We start from the raw sequence: 27,291 nt of genomic DNA, 5'->3' as shown, positions 1-27,291 counted from the left end.
ATCTGTTTGTGCACCTAAATTATATCACGATAAGGCTTAATTTTGTTTAAAAATAGATGAAAATCCCAATTTCAAAGGTGCCCCGCTTTTAAAGGTGCCCCACTTCCCCCTACTCATTTTCTAAGAAATTTGTAGGACAGATTGGAATAAAATATCACAAATCGAAAATTTCAAAATTTAATATGTTAGAAGATACTTAAAATCGAAATTTCTTTTTCTTACTTTTAATAGCGTTAATAGTAATCTTCTTAAACCTTGAACTTTTTTAAGATATCATGAAGCAAGGAATACAAAATATATAAAATTCTCGAAGTTTCTCGAATATTTTCGAAAATCGTGTAGGATTTTTTTCGTTTTTTCTAGTCGATAAAATGTTCTGATAATCACCTAAAATATGATTATATAGCACTCATAATTCTAGGTGTTTCTAAATGTTTTGATTTTGAAATTCTTACCTTTAACGAGCGCTGCCGGCTTCTATAAGAGTTATTAATCAGAAGGAAAAGTAAATTTAAATTTTTTTTTATCTTACGAGAGAAAGAATAATAAATAAAAATGCAGATAATTATGACAAAACACGTCTATTTACGCATCATTTTTTAGATTGTTTGCTATCACATGGAGCTGGAAAGCAGGATTTTTACAATACAATCTTCATCCTTTTTCTTATCGGCTAGAATTTGTCAAAGTTTTTTTTCTTCTTTTTTAATCAGTTCAGAAATGAGAACTCTATTCGTTATTGTTTCTTCATTGAGTTTTTCTTTCTTCTTTCAAAACTTTTCTTCAATATTCAACTGGCAGTCAACAAATATTTTCCTTTTTTTACATGGTTTATTTTTTTTTATTTTTATTCCTTTATATCAAATTTCTCACGCTTACTATATAAACATATACTTAATTACAGATTTTTTTTAGGTTTCCTTTCGAGCCTTAATTTTTAATTCTGTGACTGTTCTCAGATGAAAATGATCTTCGATGTTTTTCTCTTGAGTTTTTTTTTGTGAATTTTTTTAAATTAGTTTTTTTTTCAGTGATATTTTGTCGAATAGGCCCAATTAGTCCATCGTATTTACATAATATTTACACGGCTTTTTTCTCATTATAGTATTAACTTAATTTTTCTCGCACTAGAATTCAACAGGAAGTTTTTTTTGCATCATTTTCACCATCGATTTGCAATTTTGTTTTTTTGCTTCTCGCTTATCCGATGGGTTGAATTTTATTATCATAAATATTTATTCTGTTCCTATATTTTTTTTTTGTTTCATATTGATTTGGTTGAAATTCCTCATTTTCTTCTTCATTCTGTTTTTGATAGCACATAGTGTGAGTAGAAATTGGTTGAGAGTTTAATGAATAATGCAGAACTGTGACGGAATTTGCAGCGTATTTATTGGGTTCTACAAAATTGAATTTTTATTTTTTTTTTAATTATGTATATATAATTTTTTTTAGTTGTATTTTCGGATGTGGTTTGCCAAGAAGATTGATGAGAAGAGATGTTTGAAATTGCGATTATCAAAATTCATACTGAAAATATTTTTTTTGAATATTTAAAAAATTAGCACGGGCCTGTACTAAATCAATTCCTAACAAAAGTTTGCATTTATTGTAAATACACTAGTGAGACTTACAATAGAAAGCTCTCAGCTCACTCAATATTAGACTTATTTAAGGTCAATTAAGCCTGATGTTTTTTTTAGTACATACCAAAGAATGTGCAAGAAATGTAAACTAAATATTCGTTTTTAGACCGTGAAAATTATATACTGGATGTTAAAATTTTGCAAATTAATTAAACAAACCAAAAAAAGATTTGCATTGGATTTTAAAAAAGAATAAAAGAAAAACTTTTACAAAGATGTACTAAAATCACTCGTAACAATAATTCGTATTTTTAATATAAAATATTGAAGAAATATATTAAAGAAAGGGTCGATAAACGAATGAAACGATAGAACCTCATGAAACTTATGAAAAATTTTAATATATATTTTTTGCTAAATTTCTTTTTTTTAAAACAAGTGAAATGAGTTTTAAAAATCTGAAAATTAATCAATATTAAAAGAAAAAATATAAATAATAAATTAAAATTTTTGCTTCGTAATTTATTAGGTACATACTCTTTACGAGTGTAACAGATCCAAGTCGGAAATATTTAATTCAAAACATTTCTGTGTGTACTAAAATAATAAAGTTTTTTTTTAGTGATGTCTCTTTACAAAAATTTTCATCTTTCACTAGAAGTATCAAAGAAATAAACTCAGAAAGTGTCTTTTATAAAAATAGTGCAATAAAGTTTCAGGAATATCATGAAATTTCAATCTAAGAATTTTTAGTACAATTTAATTTAGATTAAAAGTCTAAAAATTAATGATTAAAAAACAGAAGAAGAGGGTCATGCAATTTATTATTTGCTCTATAAAGGAATAAAATCTGAAAATTGGGGTTAGTTCATTGAAAATCTGTGTGTACTAAAACAATGAACTATTTTTTAAAGATGTCTCTTCACAAAAATTTGCATTTTTCATAAGAAGTGTCAAAGAGATAAACTAAGGTAGAATCTGTTAAAAAAGAGTGGAAGAGGGCGTAAGGAATCTTTTGAAATTTCAATCTAACATATTTTTAGTACAAATTAATTTAGATTAAAAGCTCTCAAAATTAATTATTGAAAAAACAAGCAGAGCAGGTAATAAAATGAAATGACCAATATTAATTTTATTATTTTCCCTTTGAAAGAATCAAAGTTCCAAGTTGAATTTAATTCATTGAAAACCCGTGTGTACTAAAAGAATGGAAATTTTTTAATGATATCTCGACAGAAATTTGAACATTTTTTAAGAAACATCAAGGAAATTAACTAATAAAGAATCTGTTAAAAAAAGAGTGCAAGAAAGCGCCAGGAATCTTATGAAATTTCAATCTGAAATATTTTTAGTACAAGTTATTTTAGATTGAAAAGTCTTGAAATAAGTCATTTAAAAACAGAAGTAAAACACTATAAAATGAAATGATTACTCTAAAATTTATTATTTATCATTAATGAGAGTGGAAGTTCTCAGTTGGACTTAATTAATTGAAAATTTGTGTGTACTAAAACACCCATAAAGATTTTTTTTAAATACAAAATTTAATGAATTTAAAACATAAATCTGTTGCTAATTATTAAAAAAAAATATTAGCATTACTCTTTCGACATATCTTTGGACTGTTTAAACATTTGAAGTGTCAAAATATCCTTTTCATTTGATTGAGCAAAAAAAATTTCCAAAACGTTTTCAACCATCAATTGCAAAATGGAATACTAATAAATATTTTACCAGATACAGCAGAATTTTAAATACGGATTTAGGAAATTTCCTCTACTCGGTTATAAAGTAAAATAATGCCCAAGTTGGAAAATTTGCCTTGTACTAAATATCTATTTTTGTTCTAAAAGAAGTTTGTCATTATCCTATTCAACTGAAGTTCTGTAAGAAACCAAATAATAAAAAATAATCGTATAATAAAATCATAAATCATATTTTAGTACAAGTAAAGTCAGAAATACTTGATATTTTATATTTTACCGAAAAGTAACAGCGACATAATGGTGCTATTCCAGTCAAAATTAAAAGGGGAAATCTTTTTTTTTATATAGGGGCACTCAATGGGTCAAGTGGTAGAGAACTCGCTCTGTGATGCAAGTGTCCCGGGTTCGAATCCCCTTTAGGTCACCAGGAATTTTTCTGGCGTTAAAGGTGTTCGGATTGCATCCAGTGAGCTTCACTGCACTTGATTCCACGGGGCATGGGACTGACAATCTCATCCCGTATAAAAAAAAATAATAATGCGTGTCTAGAAATCCCCTTGCGGGAAGGCCTAAGTTCCTCTATGGAATGTTGTGCCAGCATTATTATTATTATTGTTTTATATACATTATTTTTAGTACAGGGCTCTTATTATGTGCTTTTGCATAATTGACTTTCCTTTGTGTTTATTGTGTTCCAGAACCACCAAACAGTTGTAATAGGAACAACGCAAAGAAAAATCGACTGTGTAGAAGCACATTAGAACAGTCATGTACTAAAAAAATGTCCAGGAGAAAAAATACCCTTTTTTATTTTCGATTTGAGGAGGAGGACCATTTCGTAACTGTTACTTTTCAGTAAAATAAAAAAAAAGATCAAGAATTTCCTATGTTACTTGTACTAAAAATATTTTATATTTTTAGAACAAGATTTATTATTTGATATTACCTCCTGAATGTATTGGAATACAATTATTAGATACCCAATTTAGAAACAGACGTTGCAATTTACGAGTAAATTATATTCCGTACGATAATTGATGATTGATGCGTTTTTACACTGCGAAAAAAATCTTTTAAAAAGCGTATTTTTCATCACAATTCTGCATTATTCTTGACCACTTTAACTCTCTATCCTATGAAGAATTTAGAATGTGTTGGTCCTTAGACGCAACTTTCTGGTCCTGGAAGTGTGTCTGTTATGATATGATTCCTCGTATTGCGATTTTTAGGCAGTGAGGAAGAGTTGACACGTGGCATCTTTCCTGCCAAATGATTTCCCACGCTCGTGGACATTTCCGTGGCTGGAAATTCCGCATGCCGGAAGTCCTGCCCGGTGTTCTGGAGGGTTTTGCTGTTGGCCACCAATTTGTCCGGATCTTCAGATTCACTGTAGATCCTCTGGTATTCGAGGGATGAGCGCTCGAAGTGAAGATAGTCTGGGCGGGAGGGTTCATCTGTGGCGTTCTGACTCATCGTGGATGAGGTATTGATGGGAAGAAGGCCATTCTGCGTGCTGGAGGAGTACTGGACATTCCCTCCTCCGGAATCATTGATGGATGTGTAGAGTGGTGGTTGTTGGATGGTGTAGTCCATTGTGGAGGAACTGCTACTACCGTAGGTTGCAGGTCTCAGTGTGGCATAGTTCACGAGATTGTCCCGCTGGGCAGTTCCTTGGTGATTCGGTGGCTTCTGCTCGAAATCTTGGCACGAGTACGTGGGTGATATCTGTGGATTGAAAGAAATTGTGGGCAGTGAAAACCCAGCCACACGTCGGAATGCCATCAAGAGATATTTACGTAATTGAGATGATTGCCATCCTTGTGCTTCATGAAGAGCCCCTCGGGACGAATTGCAGCCGGTGACCCAAGTAAACTCGAGTCTCTCACGGTGCTGTCTGATGTCCCTGAGAGATACGAAATTGAACGTGAGTTAGTCGCATTTTTGTCCCCCTAAACATTAAAGGATTTATCAAAATTCCCAGAAGGTTTCTGCAGAACTTTTATTTTTTTTTCTGGGGGATCTCCTTTAAAATTTCATCAACCCAATTTTCCGAAAAAAAAATCCCCATTTCTCGAGGCAGATTTGTCTCCTGCTGAAACAGGCAAAAAAAGGTGGTTATAGCAAAATTCAATTCATGTTTTGCTCTCTGCTAAAACCACTTGATAAAATACCAAGTATCTCGCCTTTCTAAATCATTAATGAGAGCTCAATTGAAATTGACGCAGACCTTGGGGAAATTGTGTGTACGCAAAAGTGCGGGACGCGTGTTTTCACCCTTGAGTTAAGTTTGATATTTACCGGGAAAGTGCCCCAGTTCCCCAGGTTTCTGGTACAGCGACGCGTTGACATGGGGCTGAGGTGCGAGGGGGGCAATTAAAGAAGATTTATTTGGCCACACAGCACCACAAGAGGCACTCACACTTCAATTATGGCTGTAAATTGCCTCAGCGCGATAATCCTTTCGTGGTTCCACTTTAGGATTCGAATTTTCACGAGCTTTCTGGGAAATTCTCCAGCTTTTCCTCTTCATTATTATCAATTAAAATTCAGAATAGCAATGAAACGTAAGTGATTTTAAAAAGGGTAATAGTTACATTATTTATTGAAAGTCGTATGGTAAATCAATTCTGTATATCCTTAAAGATGTCGACAAGGATATTGAAATTTGATATTTTTGATTAAAAAAAGTTTTAAAAGTAATTTCTCAATCTTAGAAAAAAGGATTTAAGAACAAATTCACGTACGTAAATATTCTAAATTTGTTATCAGAATATTTCGTAAGCTGAAAATTTGCTGAAGGCAACCAGGAAGACTTTTCCTTGAAGAAAGTCTCGAGAAATTGATGAAAACTAATTTAATAAAAATCTCTTTAGACTCTTATAGTCAAGTGTGCTAATCCGGGCGCTTCGCTTAATGGATCGTTTATGACTAATCCACTTAAAATAATATTTTTATTTTTATTTCCGTAATATACTCACTACAGTAAAATAATATAACTATTGAAGTTTGAGAAAAAGCAAAAATAATATTTTTATCCAATAAATTAGTGAGTGTAATCGACTCATCGACTCACTTCAATCTTGTGCCAGCTGGGTTCTTCACTAAAAATTTTCTAGCAGTGATATTTTTGCTAATGACAGGTGGTTGATTGAAAACATTTATTGTTTTTTCCTTGTGGAAAAAGTATTTTAAATCCAAAGGTTCAATTAAAAGTGAATTAGCGAAAAGGCGACCCAGTTAGTGCATGCTGACTTATTTCAGTATTATCATTATTTTATAAATTTTCTTTAATATTTTTGATATTTTTTTATATTATGTTTCTGAATGAAACAATGAATAATTCTATGGATTTAGAAGAAGTAAAAAACAATTTCATCAGTCCAAAAACAAACGTTTAAGTATCACTCTTCGGAAAACGATCCAGTTACCACACCTTACTATATATAGAAGCTTTTTTCTGCAATTTTTTTTACTGACCAATTTTTATTTTTTACTGACCACATTTAATTTTTTACTGTTCACTTTTAATTTTTTACTGACCAGTTTTTATTTTTTACTGACCACTTTTAATTTTTTACTGACATCTTTTAATTTTTTGCTGATCACTTTTTAATATTCACTGATCAATACGAATATTTCTACTGATCATTTTTAATTTTTTGCTTACCACTTTTTATTTTTTACTGCTCATTTTTAATTTTTTACTGTTTTTTTTAAATTTTTTTTTGCTGCTCATTTTTAATATTTTGCTGATCAACTCGAATATTTTTACTGCTCATTTTTAATTTTTTACTGACCATATTTTCTTTTTACTGACCATTTTTAATTTTTTGCTGATTAATTTTTAATTTTGTACTGATCAACTCGAATATATCTACTGATCAATTCGAAGTTTTTACTGACCAAATTTAACTTTTTATTGACAAAATTTTACTTTTTACTGAAAAAATTGAAAATTTTTTGCTGATTATTTCGAATTATTTGCTGATCAAATTTGATTTTCTGCTGACCACTTTTGACTTTTTACTGACCATTTGCTTTTTGCCATAAAATGCTAAACCGATTTTGACTATTTTTGGCATGTTTGGAAAGCTTTGGAATTCCCTAAAAGTTCTTCTGATATAACATTTTCTTTTCTTCCAAAGAAAAATTGGTCAAAATCTTCCATAAAATCCTTTAAAATATCTATTTAAAGTGTATTTAATATTGAATATCGTGCGAGTAATTTTTGTTATTATTATTTTTTTATATAAATTTATTTTGGAGTTGTTTAATTAGTTGCCCCATTTTCGCGATTGAATCATTATTTACTCGTACCTACGTCACATGTTGACCGATATGCTTCCTGCTTAAGTGTTCCTTTCCTACTGAGGACCAGGGTATTTTTATTCTTCTTAGAAATCAGGAATATTAATATAATGTGTTTATAAAAGGTAATATTAAAAGATTTCTAGGAAACTCTTTCTTAAACGGTCGACAGTTTTTCCTAAGAAATTTTATTTTGTACAAAATTTATCTTATTAAAACCCTTCTCGTGCTGCAAAATCTTTTTCAAGTCCTTTTCAAGAAATTGTTTTGGCCTTGAAAATTCAGTATAACATAGCATTAGTAAGTTTGGCTTTATTTCAGGTTATGGAAAATGCAAGCGAGTATCTTCTAGTCCCAAGTATATTTTGGGTAAAATGACTCATTTTATTGTCACACTTTTTTTATTTTAAATAATAAACATATCGACCGTTTTTGGTCGTTTTTCCTAGCGTGCGGTCAAATGATAGACTGCGGTAGGTAGGATACTCAACAAATTTTTCTTGGAAAAGAGGAAAAAATTAAAATTTAAACACTGAAAAATATATAACATGTATATTTCTTAAGAAATTCATAAAGTTTGATAGTGACATTGTGTTGAAATATATGTTGATTTAAAAAGACTTCAAACCGGTCAACTTGACCGGTCTTGGTAGGTTTAGTATTAACCCTCTAAAGTCTAACTTTTAAATACGCAAGAAAAAGTACTAAAATGATTTTTGTAATCGAAGAATCAAAATTAGTTTAAACCTTCAAAAACTGTTAGTAAGACTATTACTGAGGACACTATAGCACTTTTAAATTAATATAACCTTTATTGTCTCTGTAAATGCTTTTTTTGTGATTATACTCTGGAGTCACTCTTAAACGTTTAGGGTTAATTAAGTTAGGTCCTTGTACTTTCCAAAAAGCATTTTTTCTTTACCATTGAGTTAATTTTCATCATTCAAATAATTCTTACAAAGAAACTTAATAAAGTGACGATTTTCAATGTTCGTTTTCTTGAAAAGATGTGGTCTGAAGCCCGTATAATTTCTGATTTCTCGTGAACCCGAGATGCCTCTATTAGTGGGGCTACCGAGAGTAACAATGGCTTCCCTACTTACTCGATATTCGTACAGTGTAGATCAATAATTTGAAGACACCTAATACGTCGATCAATAAGACCTTAGCCCTTTAAGGACGAGAGGGTCAAAAATTTGGGGTTAGAAAAAATAATTCTTTTCTGACTTTTCAGAGCAAGACATAACTTTAGAGGCCGTAAGTAAAATTTTGTTTTTGGGTCACCGGTGACCTAATCGTCCTTAAAGGGTTAGACTAAGTAAGAAAAAGAATTTGATCAAATTCAAATCTATTTGTCAAGATACGTTCTTTAAACATCGATATTAGTGCTTTCAATGATTACCCAACTTTTTTATCCCGTCCAAAAAGAAGACTTTCGAAAACTCTCCAAAATAGGCCATAATTTCAGATTTTAGTTCGTCATTTGAGAAAAATCGTTATTCGGTGAGCCACTTTGATTAAAACTCCCTTGAGTTCTGGTTTTACGAATATGGCGACTGAAGGACCAGTTCATACCCAATTTCGTGCAATTTTGATTTTTTTTTGGTTTTTCGGTTTTGATTCAAAGTTTCCTGAAATATTAACATCTTTTTGGCGTCCAAATCATTCAGCGCAATTTTTGCTTCAATAAAAGTCCGAAAACAAAATCTGTATGATCCTAATTAACGGTGAAGAGACCGATTAATAATTATCTGGCTTTGATTTGGGTTATCGTTTTCTTAAGTAAATAATAATGTTTAATCATAAAACGAATCTCAGACTTTTCTATTTAAAAAAAAAAGAAACTTAGGTTGATTGATTTTAATAGCTGTAACTTGAGAATAAATGGCCAATGATACCAATAACAAAACCAAATCTTTTTCTCAGCTCTTTTAGTAATCTTTTAGACAGCAAACTCTTGAGTAAGGGGAGTTAATTTAGTATAAATTTGTTATTTTTATTTAATTCAATCATATTATGCCTAAAAGGGGCGTGGTTAATTTTTGGTAGGTGAAGTTCTTTTGTTAGTTTGTGGTGTATCTCAGAAATTTGTTGTAAACTAGTGAAAAACAAAATCAATGACTTTAATTGATCATAGGGGCGTGGTCTATATAAATTTTAGGGCGAGGTTTACGACTAAATATTTAGAAAACTAACTTGTCCAGGGGGGTAACATTAGCTCTGAAAAATGCGACCGATTTTAGTGTAAATTTTTCTCTATTTGCGTACACATTTCACGAGATATCTCCAAAACTACGTACGTTGCCAATTTGGGGTTTTCGGTTGCCTTTTCGTTACTAAATTGGCTTTTATTTTGCATTTATATTTTTTGCTAATTCATTCTACAATGACAGAAAACAGCTAATAAACTCAAAAGTTTTTTCGGCTCGCTAGAAACATATGGGAAACATAGAAAATGTCATGCCCCTGTACTTTTCTATCCACCAAAATATTCTTGTAAGATATTTACTTTTTACCCAAAAAAAAAACAAGGTTTAAGTTTCAAAAAATCGGTTTAGTTGTTCACTAACTCGATGGAATACATTTAAATATTCAGGATTATGTACATTAGAAAATTAAGTTTTCCAATCAACTCAAGGTATTATTAAATGAATTCTTGTCGAAGTTTGGGGCTTATCAATAATTTATATGTGGGAGGTATATCAATTCGTATTTTAGAGAGCATTAGTTTATCATCCAATTAAATTATTAAAGACCTCTCATAAAAGTTTAAGAGGAAATACCGATCTTAAGAGGGTTTTCGAATTTAATAAGACAGGAAACTATATTTTCTGTCGTCTTGAGTATAATCACCAAAGAGCCACAGTACCACATCCAATTGCTGTCCAAGAGGTCAACTTAGAAGTGGAACTGTGGGTGGGATATTGACTGGGAATTTTCATGTACACACCTATGGGGGATAATTGGGAAAGTGGGATGTTGAGGAAAGAGGAAAATGGTGGGCATCAAAAGACACGGAAGTGCTTTTCACCTTTCTGTGCACTGAGGATATCCGGTTGCTTCTCCACACCCTGCTTGAGCGTGTAAGCCACAACAAATCTCTGTTGACCAACTCCCATCTCCAGTGGTGTCGTCACAGTGTTATCCATGCCTGCAATGAGTCCACACCTCATTCAACCGTCCCAACCTTCTTTTGGTCATGCATCCGATGCGGCAATACTCACCCAAGTGCTTCTCCTTCCCATCGCACACCGTTGATGGCTCCCTGCGCTTTCGCACTGTCAGCACAACCACCAGCAGGACACCGATGCCAATGGTGAACAGGGCGCCCGTCAGCAGCGCAGCCACGGGTAGCACCGACAATCCTCCGGAGCCATCTGCAAAGGGGGATGGAGTGAAAAGACCTCATTAGACGGGGTGAGTGAATGACTTCAGCGTTCATGTTTGAGGGATCACTGCACATTGTACCGTGCTCCATCTGGATTATGGTGGTCAGGCAATTTGAGAGAGAGAGAGAGTGGGGCAAAAGCAGATTTTACACACTAGTTCAGGAATAATGTTAAAGAGGGTGAGTGGGTGTGTCTGGAATTAAATAGATGGCACGATAAATGGATTTTAATTATAGCAGCTTAACGTATTCTCGAACAGTTGAAAATTCAAATTCAAATCTAACATCAATCTGACGTTTAAGGTAATGCCAAATAGATTTTTAGTAAGTCTTAATAAAGTCAGTAATAACAATAAAATCTATGTTTACGCTTTTAAGAAGAGGAAAAGTATATTTAAATTACAAAGAATATCATGGTAATGCATTTTGGGAACGTTAGAAATTTAAATTTGAATCCTACGTCAATCTGACGTTTCTGACAATGTTTTAGATTGTCCTAGAAGCGTTAGAAAAACAATGTTATGCAACGCCAGGCGAAAAATTGTAATTTAAAGAAAATGATGTGTTTATTAAGCAGTTGGATATTTTAAATTCAAAACCTATTCGCCGCTTTCCATCTGAAATGTCAAAATTAACGTCATGTTCTATACAAACTCTTCTTTGTTAATAACTATTCGATTTGCGATCTTAATTATTGTGAAAATTAGATATTTATTTAACATATAATACTATGAGCATAACTTTACTCAAACGGTTAAAAATCCCATATTTAAATTTAAAAAATAAAATAAATTTAAAAAAAATATTTAAAAATATCAAATTTAAAGCTCTATATTATGTCAATCTGACAATATATTAGATTTTTTTTCGAAAACTTTTTTTTATCAACAATAAAATTCTGATTATTATTTCCAGTGCTAATTCCAGCAGAAATAAGAATTGTATTACTAGTAAATCTCTATCCATCAGTGTTTTACTCGACTGATCGAAAATTTTAAAATTGAATCATTTCGAATATGACTTAAGTCAATTTAACGTTTTAATGACGTTTTTGCTGTGACATTCTTGTGTTTCTGATGGTGTTAACAAATACAAAAGGAAAAAATTACTATAAAACACAGGCCAATTATGTTTTGACACTGTCAAATGAGCGGTAAAGGATCAAATTTGGTCAGCAGAAAATCAAATTTAATCGGTACTAAATTTAGGGAAAATAAAAAGGTTTTCAGTGGCTGTTAATTATTAAACCTATTAAGATCTTATCATTTAGATTTAGATATTTTACGGGCTTTAAGATTTTACTGATCAAATTTGATTTTGATTATTCACACTAAGATTTTTTCAATTTGTAAATTTAATTTAATTTTCAGATGAAGTGTTTATATGTGTTATTTTGCATTAAAAACCAATTGAATTGATTTGATACATCTTCCAATTTTTTTTTATTAATAAAAACTAATACTTGGTCCAGAAAAACCTGTTTAATTATGTTAAAATAGCATAAATGTGGTTACTCAAATAAATATGAATTCAGCAAATTCAAATGTTAAAATTGCTCAATAATTTCAATTTTATTGCAGTTAAATAAGTAGTCTTTTGAAGAAAATTGTTCTAATTATATTTATTTACTCGTAAATAATATTATTTGTGGCGAAAATATATAATAAGTACATTGTTTTAGTGATAAACTTGTATGAAGTGAAGCTTAAGTATCGGTGTAATTCATTAAGTTCCTCCAAAGCCATTCGAAGGAAATTGTTGTGTTAAGAAATCTTAGTTGGGAGTTGGGACGACTTCATACAGATTTTCAATCAGACTGTATGAGAGTCGCTGCATGAGCCCCTTGCCTACAAATCTTTTTCCCTGGCTTTGGGGATCCTTCTGAATAACAGATAAGTGACTTATAAGACATTTTAAGTACTATCACACATTTTTCGGAGTCATTCACAATCAAAAATTTCACGGCACTATTTAAAATTGAGCAAATTTCTTGCAAAATGTGTCCTGACTGCGAGAATTTTTAAAAAAATTCTAGAAATCTTATAATGCTCAATTTGCTCAATTAAATTTAAAATTAAAATGTGAAAATCCTAGTGTGATATTACCGTGACACACCATTTATATCAGGAAAATTTTGTATAAACGAAATTCACATCTTTCTTTTTCTCAAACGTTTTGAATTTGTATATTTACCTCATTCATTCGAACTTTTCTTCTTGTTTTGAATATCATACCAAAGTAAATTTAGTTCTATCGAATTTTGAGTGCAAAAAATTTAGATAGATATTATGTAAAACATTTCAGAAAGAAAGGGACGTTAATTTTGATTACATGAAATTTTCCAGACCTAAAAGGTGTGCTGGCGGCTCTACTGACTAACTTTGTTTGTTAATAGGATTTAGTTTTTAACTGACCAATTTTTTTTAAACATTCGTCTTATCTTTTAGATAAAAAAAATTAAGTCGAAATCCATATCCCAAACCTTTTTCAAACGTTTTTATTAGTCTATTTTATGCTTTTAGACTGAAAATTCAAACTGAATTGAATTTGTTGTGATGTTCAAAAGAAGAAGAAGAGCAAGAAAAAGTGTGATGGATGTATACAAAATGTTTGAGAAATAAAAGGTCGTGAATTTTGACTTCATGAAATTTTCTTGATGTAAAATGTGTGCCGGAGGCATTACTGCTAATTTGTTTGTTACCTTATTTTTGATCTTTATGGTTCCGGAACTTTTATATCAGAAAAATTTCCAGAAATCAAAATTCACATTCTTTTCTTTCTCACGCGTTTTGCATATGTCTACCTCATTCTTTTGCACTCCAAATTCGACTGAGATAAATTGTATGTGTTGTGATGTTTAAAAGAATAAGAAGAGTGCGAAAAAATGCGATAGACATATGCCAAGCGCCTGAGGAAGAAAGGACTTCGAATTTCGATTTCATGAAATTTTCCTGATTTGAAAGGTGTGCCGCAGCCATTATGAATTTTAAATTTGTATGTCACTTTAATTTGTTTTCAGTAGTCAAAACTCATCAACTTTTTATAATTATCTATATTATTCGACAGCTGTTAATATTGTTAACCCTTTAAGGACGATTTGAACACCGGTGTCCCATAAAGAATATAATTTTTCCTGACTATCTAAAGTTATTTTTTTTCTATGTCTGTACGTAATTGTAAAGTAGAAGGTTGAAGGAATCTAGAATATTTTTTGCAAGTCTCTAGCTATTTGCTATGTAGTAAATATTTAAGCTAAAAAATGGCGAATTTTTAAATTCTCAAATTCATAATTGATTTTATTTATTTTTTATACTTCCAATTTTTTTAATCAAAACCCTTTTGGCAATGAAAACAACAATACTCATACGTAATAATTTTCATTAAAGCGAAAAATAGTATTCATTGGTATTGTCAGAAAAAATACTTAAATGTTTGGGCTATTTTTGTCCCTATCGTTCATAGAAGCACAAAATACACCGAATTAGACTCTATTGGACTTTCCAAGGTTAGATGTAAGACTTATTATTGATTATGTTACTCATTTTAATTTTTATTGTTGATTTTCAGTCCGTAAAAAGTGTCTCGTCTTTAAAGGGTTAAATTTCAAATTCGAAATTTTGAAAGTTAACCAGTGTCGGAAATAGGGTTACATTTATTAAAATTAATAATTCAATAATTATTAAACAATAGAAAGGACATTTGGTAGAATACGTTACAATTTTTAAATTAAAGTCACCCATCTGACATTTTAAGCAAATGTCTAATTTAAAATTGTAAACAACAACAGATCTTCTGCATCTGTACCAAAGTTCATATCAATGTTTTTGCCGTCAGGAACTAAGTGATGAGAAGATTTTCCATATTTTCCGTCATGGAGAAAATTGTAAAACCCAAAAAGCTCAACCCACTGAGAACCTGCCATCCCTCACCAAACAATCCCCCACGTGGAAATATTTTATGAAGGGAAAAAGAGCAGTGAGAGATGAAAATTCACATATAATACACATTGAAAGACCAGATAAAAGTCTGTTGAGGTGGATTTCCTAACAATGGAATACACTGTAAATCATTTTGCACGGTGTACAAGAACATCATCTCAATTGTCTATCTTAAATCTCTCTTCCACGCCCCCAAAAGCTTTAATCCTCGTAATTTACTTAAACTCAACCACAGAATATATCTTGTGCATAAAAATTTTCCAGTTCTTTTGCAGAGTTTGTGCCTTTTTTTATATCAAAAGAATGTTCCCCTCGTGAAAATTAGAAAATAAAATTCAATTACTCTACTCTGGAAGAGAGTGTTTTGTTCTCCTGAGATTTTTCCTCCACATTAGATTTTTTTTCCTTCCTTATAGTACCAGGAAAAAAAGTATAATTAGTTAGATAGCATCTCTACCTCAGTTTTATAAATAAATTTTAATGACTGCAAATGCAAATCGTGTATGCCTTATTTTTTTTAATGGCCCATTCAATGTTGTTTGACAATTAATTAACCAGTTAATCTGACAAATATTGCCCTTAGAAAAGCTCATTTTGCTAATTAAATTAATAAAAAATGATGAAAATGGGAAATTATAATTCTTTTATGGGTTTTTCTTTCAAATAACACTTTTTTTCTGTGCGGTTGGGACTTGAAAGAGTTTTTATGTGGAAAATTTCCTGCGATGCTTTGAGGTGCGAAAAATTAACATAGAAAACAAGCAATAAAATTCGTTCTGTAAAGTTACATTGTAGGCAGGATTCTTAATCCTGTTGTGCTCTATTTTGCAATATTTTTCAAATTCAAATAAAAAGGCCTATTTTGATTTAGATTTCTTGCTGGTTTTCTATGTTTCTCTATGTTTTTCTATGTTTTCTTAAGGATCAAAAGCAATTTAACCAAGTAAATTTTCCATAAAATTGCTTATTGCAAATATAAAATCACATTATAAATAGGTAACATTTAAATGAAAAAGGTACGATAAATTGACCGCAAAATTCAAAACAGTGAGCCAAGACACGCACTAGATCTCTGTTTTCTACGTTTTAAGATATTCGTCCCTTTCAGTGCTTTTTCTGCAATTTTTTTTAGCTTTATCAACAAGAATCATCTATATTCAAAGTGCTATTTTTTTTTTAAATCCTAAAATTTACTTCCAGGTCGTCTTTTTAAATGAGTACTATGGTATGTGTCTAGGCTAATTGCAAATATTGAAAATTTAGTTTTATTTTACGTTTTCTTTTCAATTTCTTTTCTTTTCTTTTCAATTTCGATTTTTAGATTTCCATTGTTTTTCCACAATGTATAATATTTATTGAAGAATATTTAGATGTTAATGAATTTCTTTGGAATAGCAGGAAGAGAGACTGCATTTAACTAGGGCTACACTACATTGATGTACAATACTTTTTGCGTATTTTAAAAAGAAAACTGAGCTTCAACGTAATATAAATTTAGCTCTACAAAACAATTGTGAAAAATTATGTTAAACTAAATTATGGTAAGGTCTAGCTTCCCTTAGAAGTATGCGAAAAAATATCATGCATTGATATAACCTCAGATCAATGTAGCCCCACTTCCTCCTACTAAGTAAATTGACAATAATGTTCTTAAAACAAATTTTGACTTTGTAGAAAAGGGGAATGGGGGGCTACTTTGAGCTGGGGCTACTTTAAAAAGGCTATTTTTTGTATATTTATAATGGAAACTGGACTTAGCCATAATTCAATTTAGATCTATGGTCGTTTTTTATATTTAAACTATATTACGTTGAAGCTTAGTTTTTTTCAATGTGGCTGTTTTCATTGTAGCCTCGCTTCTCCTAACTGCGTTATTTAGGAATATATTTTTTGCCAAGCTTAAGAACTTATTAACAAACTGCTTATCTTTGCTCTTATCACACATTTTTCAAAACAAATGAATTTTAAAAATAATTTATGAATTTGAAAATAAAATTCTTAAAGTAATTCATGTCAAATTGATCAGAAATTTTGCTATTAGCTAAATTTTTATTACCAAAATTCTTATCTTTCATGAAATCAACGCTACGGTCCTAAATTTGTACCTTTTTGTTCGATTTTGGACTTCTGGTGATCTGAATTAACCGGTTGTGCTTCTTTTTTTTTTTTTAAATATTTCTTAAAAAATCCTTATTTCTAGTAAAATAAATTTACGGGAAAATGGAAAGAAATTACGTAAATCTAAATAATTTTTGTGGTTTATTTCTCCTTACATGAGACGAAAAATTTGAAAAAAAAATTACATAGAGCCTTTCGTATTCGGCTCTCTGATATTTAAGTGACAGCTGTCAAATATAAGAGAAAATCAATAAGTCTCCCTTCTAGCATGAATTTTTGTCTAGAATTTTTGTTCCAATCAGCGAAATATCGGAGAGCTCATGTTTACTAAACAAAAGTTATTGTGTGTTCGGCATTCGTCATAAACGATCCAGATAGTGAAGCGCCCGGATTAGCACACTTGACTATAGTTTCTTTTTCAATGTGGCTGTAGTTTTCAATGTAGCTCCGTTTCTCCTAACTGCGTTATTTAGAAATATATTTTTTGCCAAGCTTAAGAACAGTGTACTTATTTTTTAATTCCTGAAATCAAAAATAAACATTTAACCTCAATTTTTATTAAAGTTTTGAGGTCAAGAAAGAGTAATGCAACGTTTTCGGTACTACTTTCAGTATTTTATTATTGGACTCTTTTTAATTGAATACTTTATTTTGAAAAAAAAAAAATGTTGTTTGAAATGTAAACAATAAATTTGAAAAGAATTTACCAATTCTGGTAACTTTTTCTCCACACGAGGGCACTGTCAGCTAAGTTTTTCCCGCAAATAGCGCTGCAGTTGGTTTTTAATTTTGAATTCATAAGCCTTATTAGGGGAAAGCACGCTACCTTCAGACGACTCAAGCTTCGGACAATTAATTTTTTTCTCTATTTTCCTTATGGATTTCACAAATAGCTATTTTCTGAAAATTTGAGGTATTGGACTACCTATTAAAATATAATATTATAATGGGCCAAATTCATTTATAACACATTGGAAAAAATGATTTGTGCGAAGCATGAATCGTTCGAAGATAGCGCGCTTTCCCCTACCTAAAAAACCAGGCAATTTGAATTAAAATCATAAAAATTATTTTCGACTTTAGATTTAGATTTATTTTTAAACGAATTTTACAGGTTTCGTCCTATTGAAAATAAAAATGTTTATCTGAATAGGGAAAGTGGGGCATCTTCGAATGTGGGGCAGCATTTAAATTAGGATTTTCACCTAATTTTAAATAAAATTGAGCCTTATCATGATTTTATTTAGGTGCGCAAACAGATTAAGAAGATAAATTACGAACGGTAAAGTCCTAGAACCAAGATCCAGAAAGGCAAATTCTGAAAGCCAAATTCCCGAAAGTTGAAATAACAAAAACCAAAATCCCGAAAGCCAAAATCTCGAAAGCCAAAATCCAGTAACGCTAAAAATCTGAAAGTTAAAATCCCGTCTCCTAAAATCCTGTAAGTTTAAATCCTGAACGCTAAAATCCCGGAAGTCAAATACACGAAAGTTAAAATCCCGAAAGCCGAAATCCCAAAATTGAGATTGTAAAAAATCTCAACTAATCAAGGTCCAGAAAAGCAAAATTTTGAAAGCCAAATTCTTGAACTGTGAAAGCCCAAAAGCCAAAATATCGAAAGCCAAAATTCTGAACGTTAAAATCCCGAAAGTCAAAACCAGAAACGCCATAGGGGGAAGTGGGGCACCTTTGAAAGTGGGGCACCTTTGAAATTGGGATTTTTCACCTATTTTCAAATAAAATTGAGCCTTATCGTGATATAATTTAGATGCACAAACAGGTTGAGAAGCTAAATTATATCACGATAAGGCTCAATTTTATTTAAAAATAGGTGAAAAATCCCAATTTCAAAGGTACCCCACTTTCAAAGTTGCCCCACTTTCCCCTAATCTGGAATGCTGAAATCCCAAATGCTAAATCCCACATTAAAAGGTGCCCCACTCCCCATATGTCATTATTAGTGCAGAGTGTAGTGTTTTCCTAAATATGTTAATTTCTAAAAGATTGGTGCAAACGATTGTTGCATTAGTAATTTAGTATCTTAATCATACAGTACGACTCTAAATTGTTCATACATTTTTGTTTTTTTGACAAAACCTCACGAACAAATGACAAAATTTTATGAACATTTTTTTGTGTGTCGCATATGAACAAATGTTTGTAAAAGAACAAAAAATGCACGTCAAGTGTTCATGTTACGAACAATCTTTGTGAGAAAAAGTACAAACTTTTTAGTGAGTTATACGATTTACGAGCATTTTGTAAGTCTCCAGCAAGAATTCACAAACACTTTCGAACAATTTTAGGAATATTTTTTTCTTGGTGGGGCTAACATCTTAAAAATTGACAAGAATTAAATAAAAGAGACTGTTCTGCACAAGGCTAAAATTTTCTTTTAGTTTTTCCTTTTTGTTTGAATAATACAGATGATAGGCAATTTTTTTGTTTAATGTGTTTAGAAATTATTGACAAAAAATTGTAATTTTTCTAAAAGTGTTTTTATTATTTTAATGTTTTAGAGCTCTTATTGTTTTATTCTGAGTGAGGAAAATTAAAGAAAATTACACCTTTTCAGCGAGCACAGTTAACTGAAAAAAAGCAAAATTTTCAGAATATTTTTGCTAAATAGATCAGCAAAATTATGCTGACTTATTAGCAGTTCTCGAACAAAAGTGATAACCAAACAAATGGAAATGGCACTGCTTCGCGAATGTTGTTTTAAGGTCAGTTTTGAGTTGAAAATAAATAGGGGAAAGTGGTCTGCCTTTGAATGCGGCAGCCTTTGAGTGTTTCAATTTTTCTTTTTTTTTCTCAAAGCAAAAATTCTATTTTGTGAACTATAGTTAATACCAAGGGCATGGCATTTCCTATGTTTCCCATATGTTTCTAGCGCGCCGAAAAAACTTTTGAGTTTATTAGCTGTTTTCTGTCATTGTAGAATGAATTAGCAAAAAATACTAATATAAAATAAAAGACAATTTAATAACGAAGAGACAACCAAAAACCCCAACTTGGCAACCTACGTAGTTTTGAAGATATTTCGTGAAATGTGTACGAAAACAGGAAAAATTTACACTAAAACTGGTCGCATTTTTCAGAGCTAATGTTACCCCCTGGTTAATACTATTAACTATTTTCTATTAACGTCGATTAACAAAATGGAATTTTGCCTTTGGGAAATAAGAGAAAAATTGAAGCATTCAAAGGCTGCCGCATTCAAAGGCAGGCCACTTTCCCCTATGCCTATATAATATTTTCAGCTGAATTGGAATCGGTTACCATTTGGTGCTCGTTGAGTTAATTCCCAAAAACTTAAATAAAAAATTTAAATGTCTAATCACAACAAATTAATTTGTTAGATAGATACCTTTTAAAGTTTAGATAAATTTATTTTTCAAGGGAAAGATAACATTCTTTTGGAAAATCTCTAACTCGTGAAAATTCCAGCAAGTGTTTTGGTAATAAAAATTACCAGATTATCTCTGCATCCACTTCAAAAGCCATGTAATTGAAAGACCCGTAATCTCTATGAGGAATCTCCTGGAGGATTGCTTAATAATTTTTGAGAGTGTATCCCAGAATAGATGGTTTCCTGGGGAACTGTCGTCATCGTCTTTCATTTGTGTCTTGTGCAAAAGAATAGGAAGGAAGTATTTGTGCTGGGAAAATCTTTGGGGTATGATGAGAAAATGCAGCAAACATTTTATCAATTTTTCCCAACCGTTCTATATCATCTTCATGACTCTTCTCGGAGGGAATATTGTACCAGTGAAAATTGTGTTACGCAAGAAATGAACCAAGTGAAAAGATGCTTTTGTTCTCCTGCTCTTTTGCTTTCGGGAACTCTCACATAGAGCATTATTGAAAAATATTTGTTCTAAAATGGGGAGAAAGTTCACTATCGCTGAAGGATGCACTTTACACGATTAAGATCAGTTCAGAGAAAGCTTCTTTATGAAATATTGAGCATAAAAGATATGATTTTTAGTGTTCTTCAGAGGCCGAACTTGCATATAAGAAATCAAAAGTCATAGAATGGATTTGTTAGAACAGAAAAGTTTTCTTTGTTGAGAATTGTTCGGAGGTGATGGGGACGAAGGGAAAATTATGACAAGGCACAATACAAATGAGTCTTTCAATTCAAACTATATTTCCAAAGGTGCGGTATATGGGTGAAGGAGGGATTATTTGAGGAAGGAAAAAAGCTCAGGAAAAATCTTTCAATGAAGGTAAAATGACGCAGGAAAACCCAGTTGAGAAAAAAAGCAGATTATCTCTATGGCAAAAAGGTATATAGAGCGATAGGGAGAGTGAACAGGAATTGGCCAGAGAAATTTAAAGTTTATTTAAACAAATGACAAGAGGTGGAAAAGTTTTGTCATTCAAGTAGGATTTCCCATCCATCTCGTCATCAGCACATAGATTCAGGAACAGAATCTTTGCCGGTATGAAAGATCTTTTTTTTTGTACGCCCATACACCTTTAGACAATACATGAATATCCTCTTGTTTTTACATCTTCTGTGTGCTTTTTCCTCAGCTTCAACCCACTCGCATTTAGAATAAAATAACACCGGAATAAAGAGAACTTTGCAGAGTGCTCAAGTTCTAAAGTTCAATACAATGGATTTCAATTTGAATTAAGCAACTGCTAAGAATAAAGCTTTAAACCCTCTAAAATCGTAAGTTTAGGATTATTAAGCTACGCCTAGTTCTTAAAAATTATTTGCAGTTCCAACGAGATTTTACTCGACATTTTCAAGCAATTATGAGATGCTGTTGTTCTTAGGAAAAATGAGAAAAAATATATTTAGATTATACTACACAATTAAATTGATTCCTTCTACTCTTATTTTAGAAATATTTTGCTATTAGGTCAGAGCAAATTCTGAAAGCCAAATTCTCGAAAGTCAAATTCCAGAAAGTTGATACCTCGAAAACTAAAATCTCGAAATCCAAAATCCACAAAAGCCAAAATCTGAAAGCCAAAATCCCGACTGCTAAATCCCTGAAAGTTTAAATCTTGAACGCTAAAATTCCGAAAGCCAAATTCTCGAAAATTAAAATCCTCCAAAGCCGAAATCCTGAACGGTAAGATCCTAATAGCAAGATGGAGAGACGGCAAATTCTGAAAGCCAAATGCCCGAAAGTTGAAATCACGAAATCCAAAATCTCGAAATTTAAAATCTTGAAAAGCTAAAAATCTGAAAATCAAAATCCCGACTGCTAAAATCCTGAAAGTTTAAATCCTGAATGTTGAAATCCCGGAAGTCAAATTCACGAAAATTAAAAGCCTGGAAGCCAAAATCTCGAAAGGTAAAACCCCAAAACCAAGATCTAGAAAGGCAAAATTCCGAAAGCTAAAACCCCGAAAATCAAATTCCCGAAAGTTGAAATCACAAAAACCAAAATCCCGAAAGCCAAAATCCAGAAACCCTAAAAATCCGAAAGTCAAAATCCCGACTGCTAAAATCCTGAAAGTTTAAATCTTGAACGCTAAAATCCCGGAAGCCACAATCCCGAACTGTAAAATCCCAAAAACCAAGATCCAGAAAGGCAAAATTCTGAAAGCCAAATTCCCGAAAGTCAAATTCCCGAAGTTGAAATAACAAAAACCAAAACCGTAAAAGCCAAAATCCAGAAACGCTAAAAATCCGAAAGTCAAAATCCCGTCTGCTAAAATCCCGGAAGCAAAATATACGAAAGTTAATATCCCGAAAGCAGAAATCCCAAAATTGAGATTGTAAAGAATCTCAGCTAACCAAGATTCAGAAAGGCAAAATTTCGAAATCCAAAATTCTGAACGTTAAAATCCCGAAAGTCAAAACCAGAAACGCCATAATTTCGAATGCTGAAATCCCAAATGCTAAATTCCGAATCCTAAAATTTCGGCAGTCAAAATTCCAAAAACTAAAAGCCGGAAACGTTAAAATTCCGGACGTCAATATCCTTGTCATAGCTACTCCCACGGTAGCATCAGAGCACTTATTGGATATAGAAACTTTCTGTCTTTTTGAGAAATTTTAAACTCGTTATTCTTCATGTGATTTTGAGCTTTTCTGGATTTTTTGGGGGATGTACGGAGCTTGGTTACTTTTCCTTAACTAAAATATTTAGAAATATCTGATACTGACCGAAGACCGAATCAAATGTGATCTAAAGTGCTAATGAATAGTCTTATTTTAAACCCTTAATAAATTACCTACAACAGTTTAGCCTTATCATCCGAAGTACTTCAATGTTCACACCCTATAACGCATTATTATTTATTAATTAAATTTATCTAAAATCCAACGAATTATACAATTGCTTCCTTTTCTCCATTTACATTCCGAGCAACAGAAGGCAATGTGGAAAAGTCTTCAATATGGGGAAAATGGGTGGAAGAGTAAAAAATATAGGAACATCGAGTCATTCATTATCGAGTACAAATAAAATTATACTCTGTCAACATTATTTCCTGATTCACTTCTAACAAGCACCATTTTCCCTCCCACACACACACATGTCCTCTTTTTGTCACTCACACCTTTTCACTCCGCCCATCAAAAATTTTTCCAAGAATTTCACATTATTCCACATACTTTGGATTCTCAACGGAATTCCCAGAAAGAGAATTCACAATGAACCTTCATGTCAGACTAAATTCACAGAGATCAACTCTATGGCTCTTCGTATCATGAATTTATTCTTTAGAGACATAAGCCTTGAGTTCCTTTGAGCAGTGTCTTTTGCTTTTTGAAAAATTGAATACTTTCCCAAATTGATAAACTTTCATAATAATTGGTCATTTGCTGCTTCTCAAAAGAGATTTTTTTAAGAATTGATAATTGCTCTAACTTAAACAGACAGTTAATACAACCTATTGATTTTGTGATATTTTTATCCGACACCCTCCACAGGCAAAGGTAAAATTTGACGTGATTTTTTTCATATTTAAAATTTTTGAAAATGTTGCTTCACAAGTTTGTCGGTTTTTCCGCTTGTTTGCGATAAATCTAAAGGGTAAATGATTTGGGATATTGACTTTCCGTTTTCAATGACCCCTTAAATTAACTTTCCTTAACTTTTCAAATTCATAGGTCAAAGAAATATTTAAAATTCTGTTTTGTACAATTTAGAACAGATTTCTGAAGAATTTATTAATTTCTTTACATAAGATAAACGAGGGTTAGGTTAACTCATACAAGAATGATTTTAGATTTTTTTTTAAGTTAATTAGATAGTCACTATCAATTTATAAAAAGAATAAATAGGATATACCCAAGTGGCACCATATGAGTAGAAGCAGTCTGCAAGGTTATGAAGATGTCGTCAGAATGTCTTTGGTCCTAAGTCAATAGAATGATTAAAATTTTACTAGTTTGACAGAAATCAAAGTTGATTTAAGTTCCATGACGAAGTGCCAACGTCACAGTGACCATTTAGCCATTTAAATTTTGGGGAAAAGATTGGAACATTTCTTATTCACACATTTCTTTATTAAAATAGTCCACATTTACTCTATTAATGATACTAAATAATATAAACATAACATTCACGTCCAAAGTAAATTACATTAATATAATCATTTCATAAGATTAACGTTTGGCGTGCCATTCACAACATCTCCAAGGATTGAATTCTCCTTTAGCCGGGGTATTTAAAGTGAAAATGACAGATTAAAACCATAGGGGGATTTTTTGAATGTCACTCGTGTTTGACAGCTGTCGTCCGGATATCGTAGCGTTTGATAACGAAGAGCTGAGTATACAGTATACTCTTAGGCTTCCTGCCAAGTCAACATTCTGAGGTTCTAGGTTAGAAATCCAGCCCGTCTGACCGCGTAAGAGTTACTCAAAATCTGAATTACGTCTATCTTTCACATCTTGCTTTTAACCCTTTAAGGACGATTGGGTTATCGGTGACCCAAAATTGAAATTTTGTCCTACGGCCGTGTAAAGGTATGCTTTGCTCTAAAAAGTCATAAAAGTGATTTTTCTGACCTCTGATTTTTGACCCTTGCGTTCTTAAACGGTTAAGACACTCCCATAGCAAATACCGAAAATCCTCCTGAGAAAATATACGTGAAGCACGCTGTTTTGTGCTTGTAGCGGTGACAATTGCATCAATGTAAATTATATTGCCGGTCGTGTTTCACGTATGTCACTGACAAGATGAAATGTTTTCCAAGAGATTTAATCTATTTTTTAATATTCATACAAAGATTCTCAGTGATTTCGTGTATTTTATTAATAATAATAAATATGCCTCGGTGCGTTTATATGTACTGATAAAAAAAAAACAAATTACAGTTCAAAAAAACGTGTTTTTATTTCTTTCGTTTGTATTTTCTGGGTGACATTTTTTTTGTATAATAGATTTTGATTATCTAAAGTGTTAAATCATTAACACTGATTAAATAAAACATATATCACTGTTCTTGTAGTTTCTACCGATTATTCGGAACCGAAATCATGAGGTGCGATTGACAGTCACAATAGTCCATCACTGATGTACGTGGCAAAATATAATACTTAATTAGGGCTAACTACTCAGATCTTCCCGGTTACTTTACGGTTACCCCATTACTCTACGTCAGACGAGGGGTTAAGAGATTACGTGCGTTAAAAAGATTGGAAAATACTATATTTTCTCTAATTTTTTTCAACATAATAAATTTTTATTTTAATTCAAATTCTTAAGAATGTAAAAGTATAATATTTAAAGTATATTTTAAAATATTTTTATTTAAAAAGCTTTAAAATTCAGCCGTTGAGACCTGATTTTCAGAGACTCATTTTGAAATAGGTGTGATTAGAAGGAGTCACACCTACAGTAGACTCTCTCAAATTCAGGCATCTGGGACCAAAAGGTCACCCAAATTAGAGAGAAATTCGGGCGACAAAATTTTTGAAATGCAACGATTTTTTATTCATCTGCATACACATATTGAGTTTACATACTCATATTTGTGGTAAATTTCATGAAAACTTCTTAATAATGCAAAAAAAATTATCAGAACTGAGACAAACCATGGCAAATTTGAGCATATTTGCTTCATTTGAAAATCATAATCAAGCTGAGAGTAGTACAGTAGACTGAGAGTCTACTGTAATATGCTTTTCCGTGGACAAGATTTATTACAAATAAAAAATCTAAATATTTCCTGTTAGCTGATGAGTTCAACACGTGATGATACATTTTTTAAAAATTAAATTTGGATTTTTGTCAGAATTTTAACAAAAATGTACAATTTTCGTCATATATTACACCACGATTTGTCTTGTAGAATAAGCTGTAATTAATATAAAAACTCTGCCGTTCAAGTACGAGTTTACCTCATCAGCTAACAGGAAATATTTACTTTATTGACATTGGACGAATATACTCTGAGAAATCTTGTCAATTAATAAATTTTTTTCAAAAAACCGTGCTGAAAAATCAGGCCCCAAAGGGTGATTTATTTGTCTGCAGGTAAATCATTTAAAATATTGAATTTGGTCCTTCGAGCCGGATTGCAAGACACTTACTGCTTTTCAGCTTTTCAGGCGCTAGGTTTTGCTACTTGGGTATTTTTGCAAAAGAGTCGGGAAAAAGTACTAGCATGAAATCGCCCTATCCTCAACTTTAAACCTGAATCAATCTACGGCTCTTAATAGTTCAAGCATTCAGCGAATTATCCTTCCCCATTATTTTTGACAATGAATCATTTAGATGGGTCCAGCAATCAGAAGTCAAATCTTGACTGCAAGGATTGCGGGGAAATCCAAAAATCTCCCCCAAATACCTTCCATAGCCCCTGAAATCTTTTACAAAAATAAGTAAAAGGATGATCATAAATTACAATATTATCTCCGAGTCTGCCACAGTCGTTGATATCCCTTCTCTTCAGTTTAAGTGCTTCAAAATTAAGGGAATAAAAGAACATAATGAAAAGCTCTTGTGCAGAGTCCGGGAAGAAGGGAAAAGCACTGGAGCAATTTTGCGTGTCAGAAGAGCAATAAAAGAGAACAGATTCCCTCCCCCTGATGGAGTCATCCCTCTATTTCCGGTGATGCAAATTGAAGGGATATGCCTGCTTCAGGGGCTTTTGCAGTACAAAAGAAACCAGCAACAGCCTCGAGACGCTTGATATTGTATTTGATACAATGATGATGTGTATTATACACTATATATGGACAAATGATAGGGTGAATGCTCTACTAATCTGCCCTTCTCACCCACAAGTCTCCCGTCAAAACCCCCCCGGAATATGCCAGTGCTATA

General features: G+C 31.8%; 1 protein-coding gene across 1 annotated transcript in view; it reads right to left on the bottom strand.

Moving 5' to 3' along the window:
- Window positions 1-3,959: 3,959 nt before the first annotated feature.
- LOC129800050 (uncharacterized) overlaps window positions 3,960-27,291 on the bottom strand; it is a 464,496-nt gene continuing 441,164 nt past the window's right edge. Inside the window, exons 16-19 of the mRNA XM_055844411.1 lie at window positions 10,825-10,977; window positions 10,632-10,751; window positions 5,089-5,195; window positions 3,960-5,017 (exon numbers count right to left, since the gene is read on the bottom strand). Of these exons, the coding sequence (XP_055700386.1) occupies window positions 4,454-5,017; window positions 5,089-5,195; window positions 10,632-10,751; window positions 10,825-10,977 (944 nt within the window). The 3' untranslated portion in view covers window positions 3,960-4,453. The remainder of the gene's footprint in view (window positions 5,018-5,088; window positions 5,196-10,631; window positions 10,752-10,824; window positions 10,978-27,291) is intronic.

Source organism: Phlebotomus papatasi, chromosome 1, assembly GCF_024763615.1.
Source record: "Phlebotomus papatasi isolate M1 chromosome 1, Ppap_2.1, whole genome shotgun sequence".
Classification (NCBI taxonomy): domain Eukaryota; kingdom Metazoa; phylum Arthropoda; class Insecta; order Diptera; family Psychodidae; genus Phlebotomus; species Phlebotomus papatasi.
The sequence above is the reverse complement of the archived record's forward strand: the minus strand, read 5'-3'. Positions and strand labels throughout refer to the sequence as shown.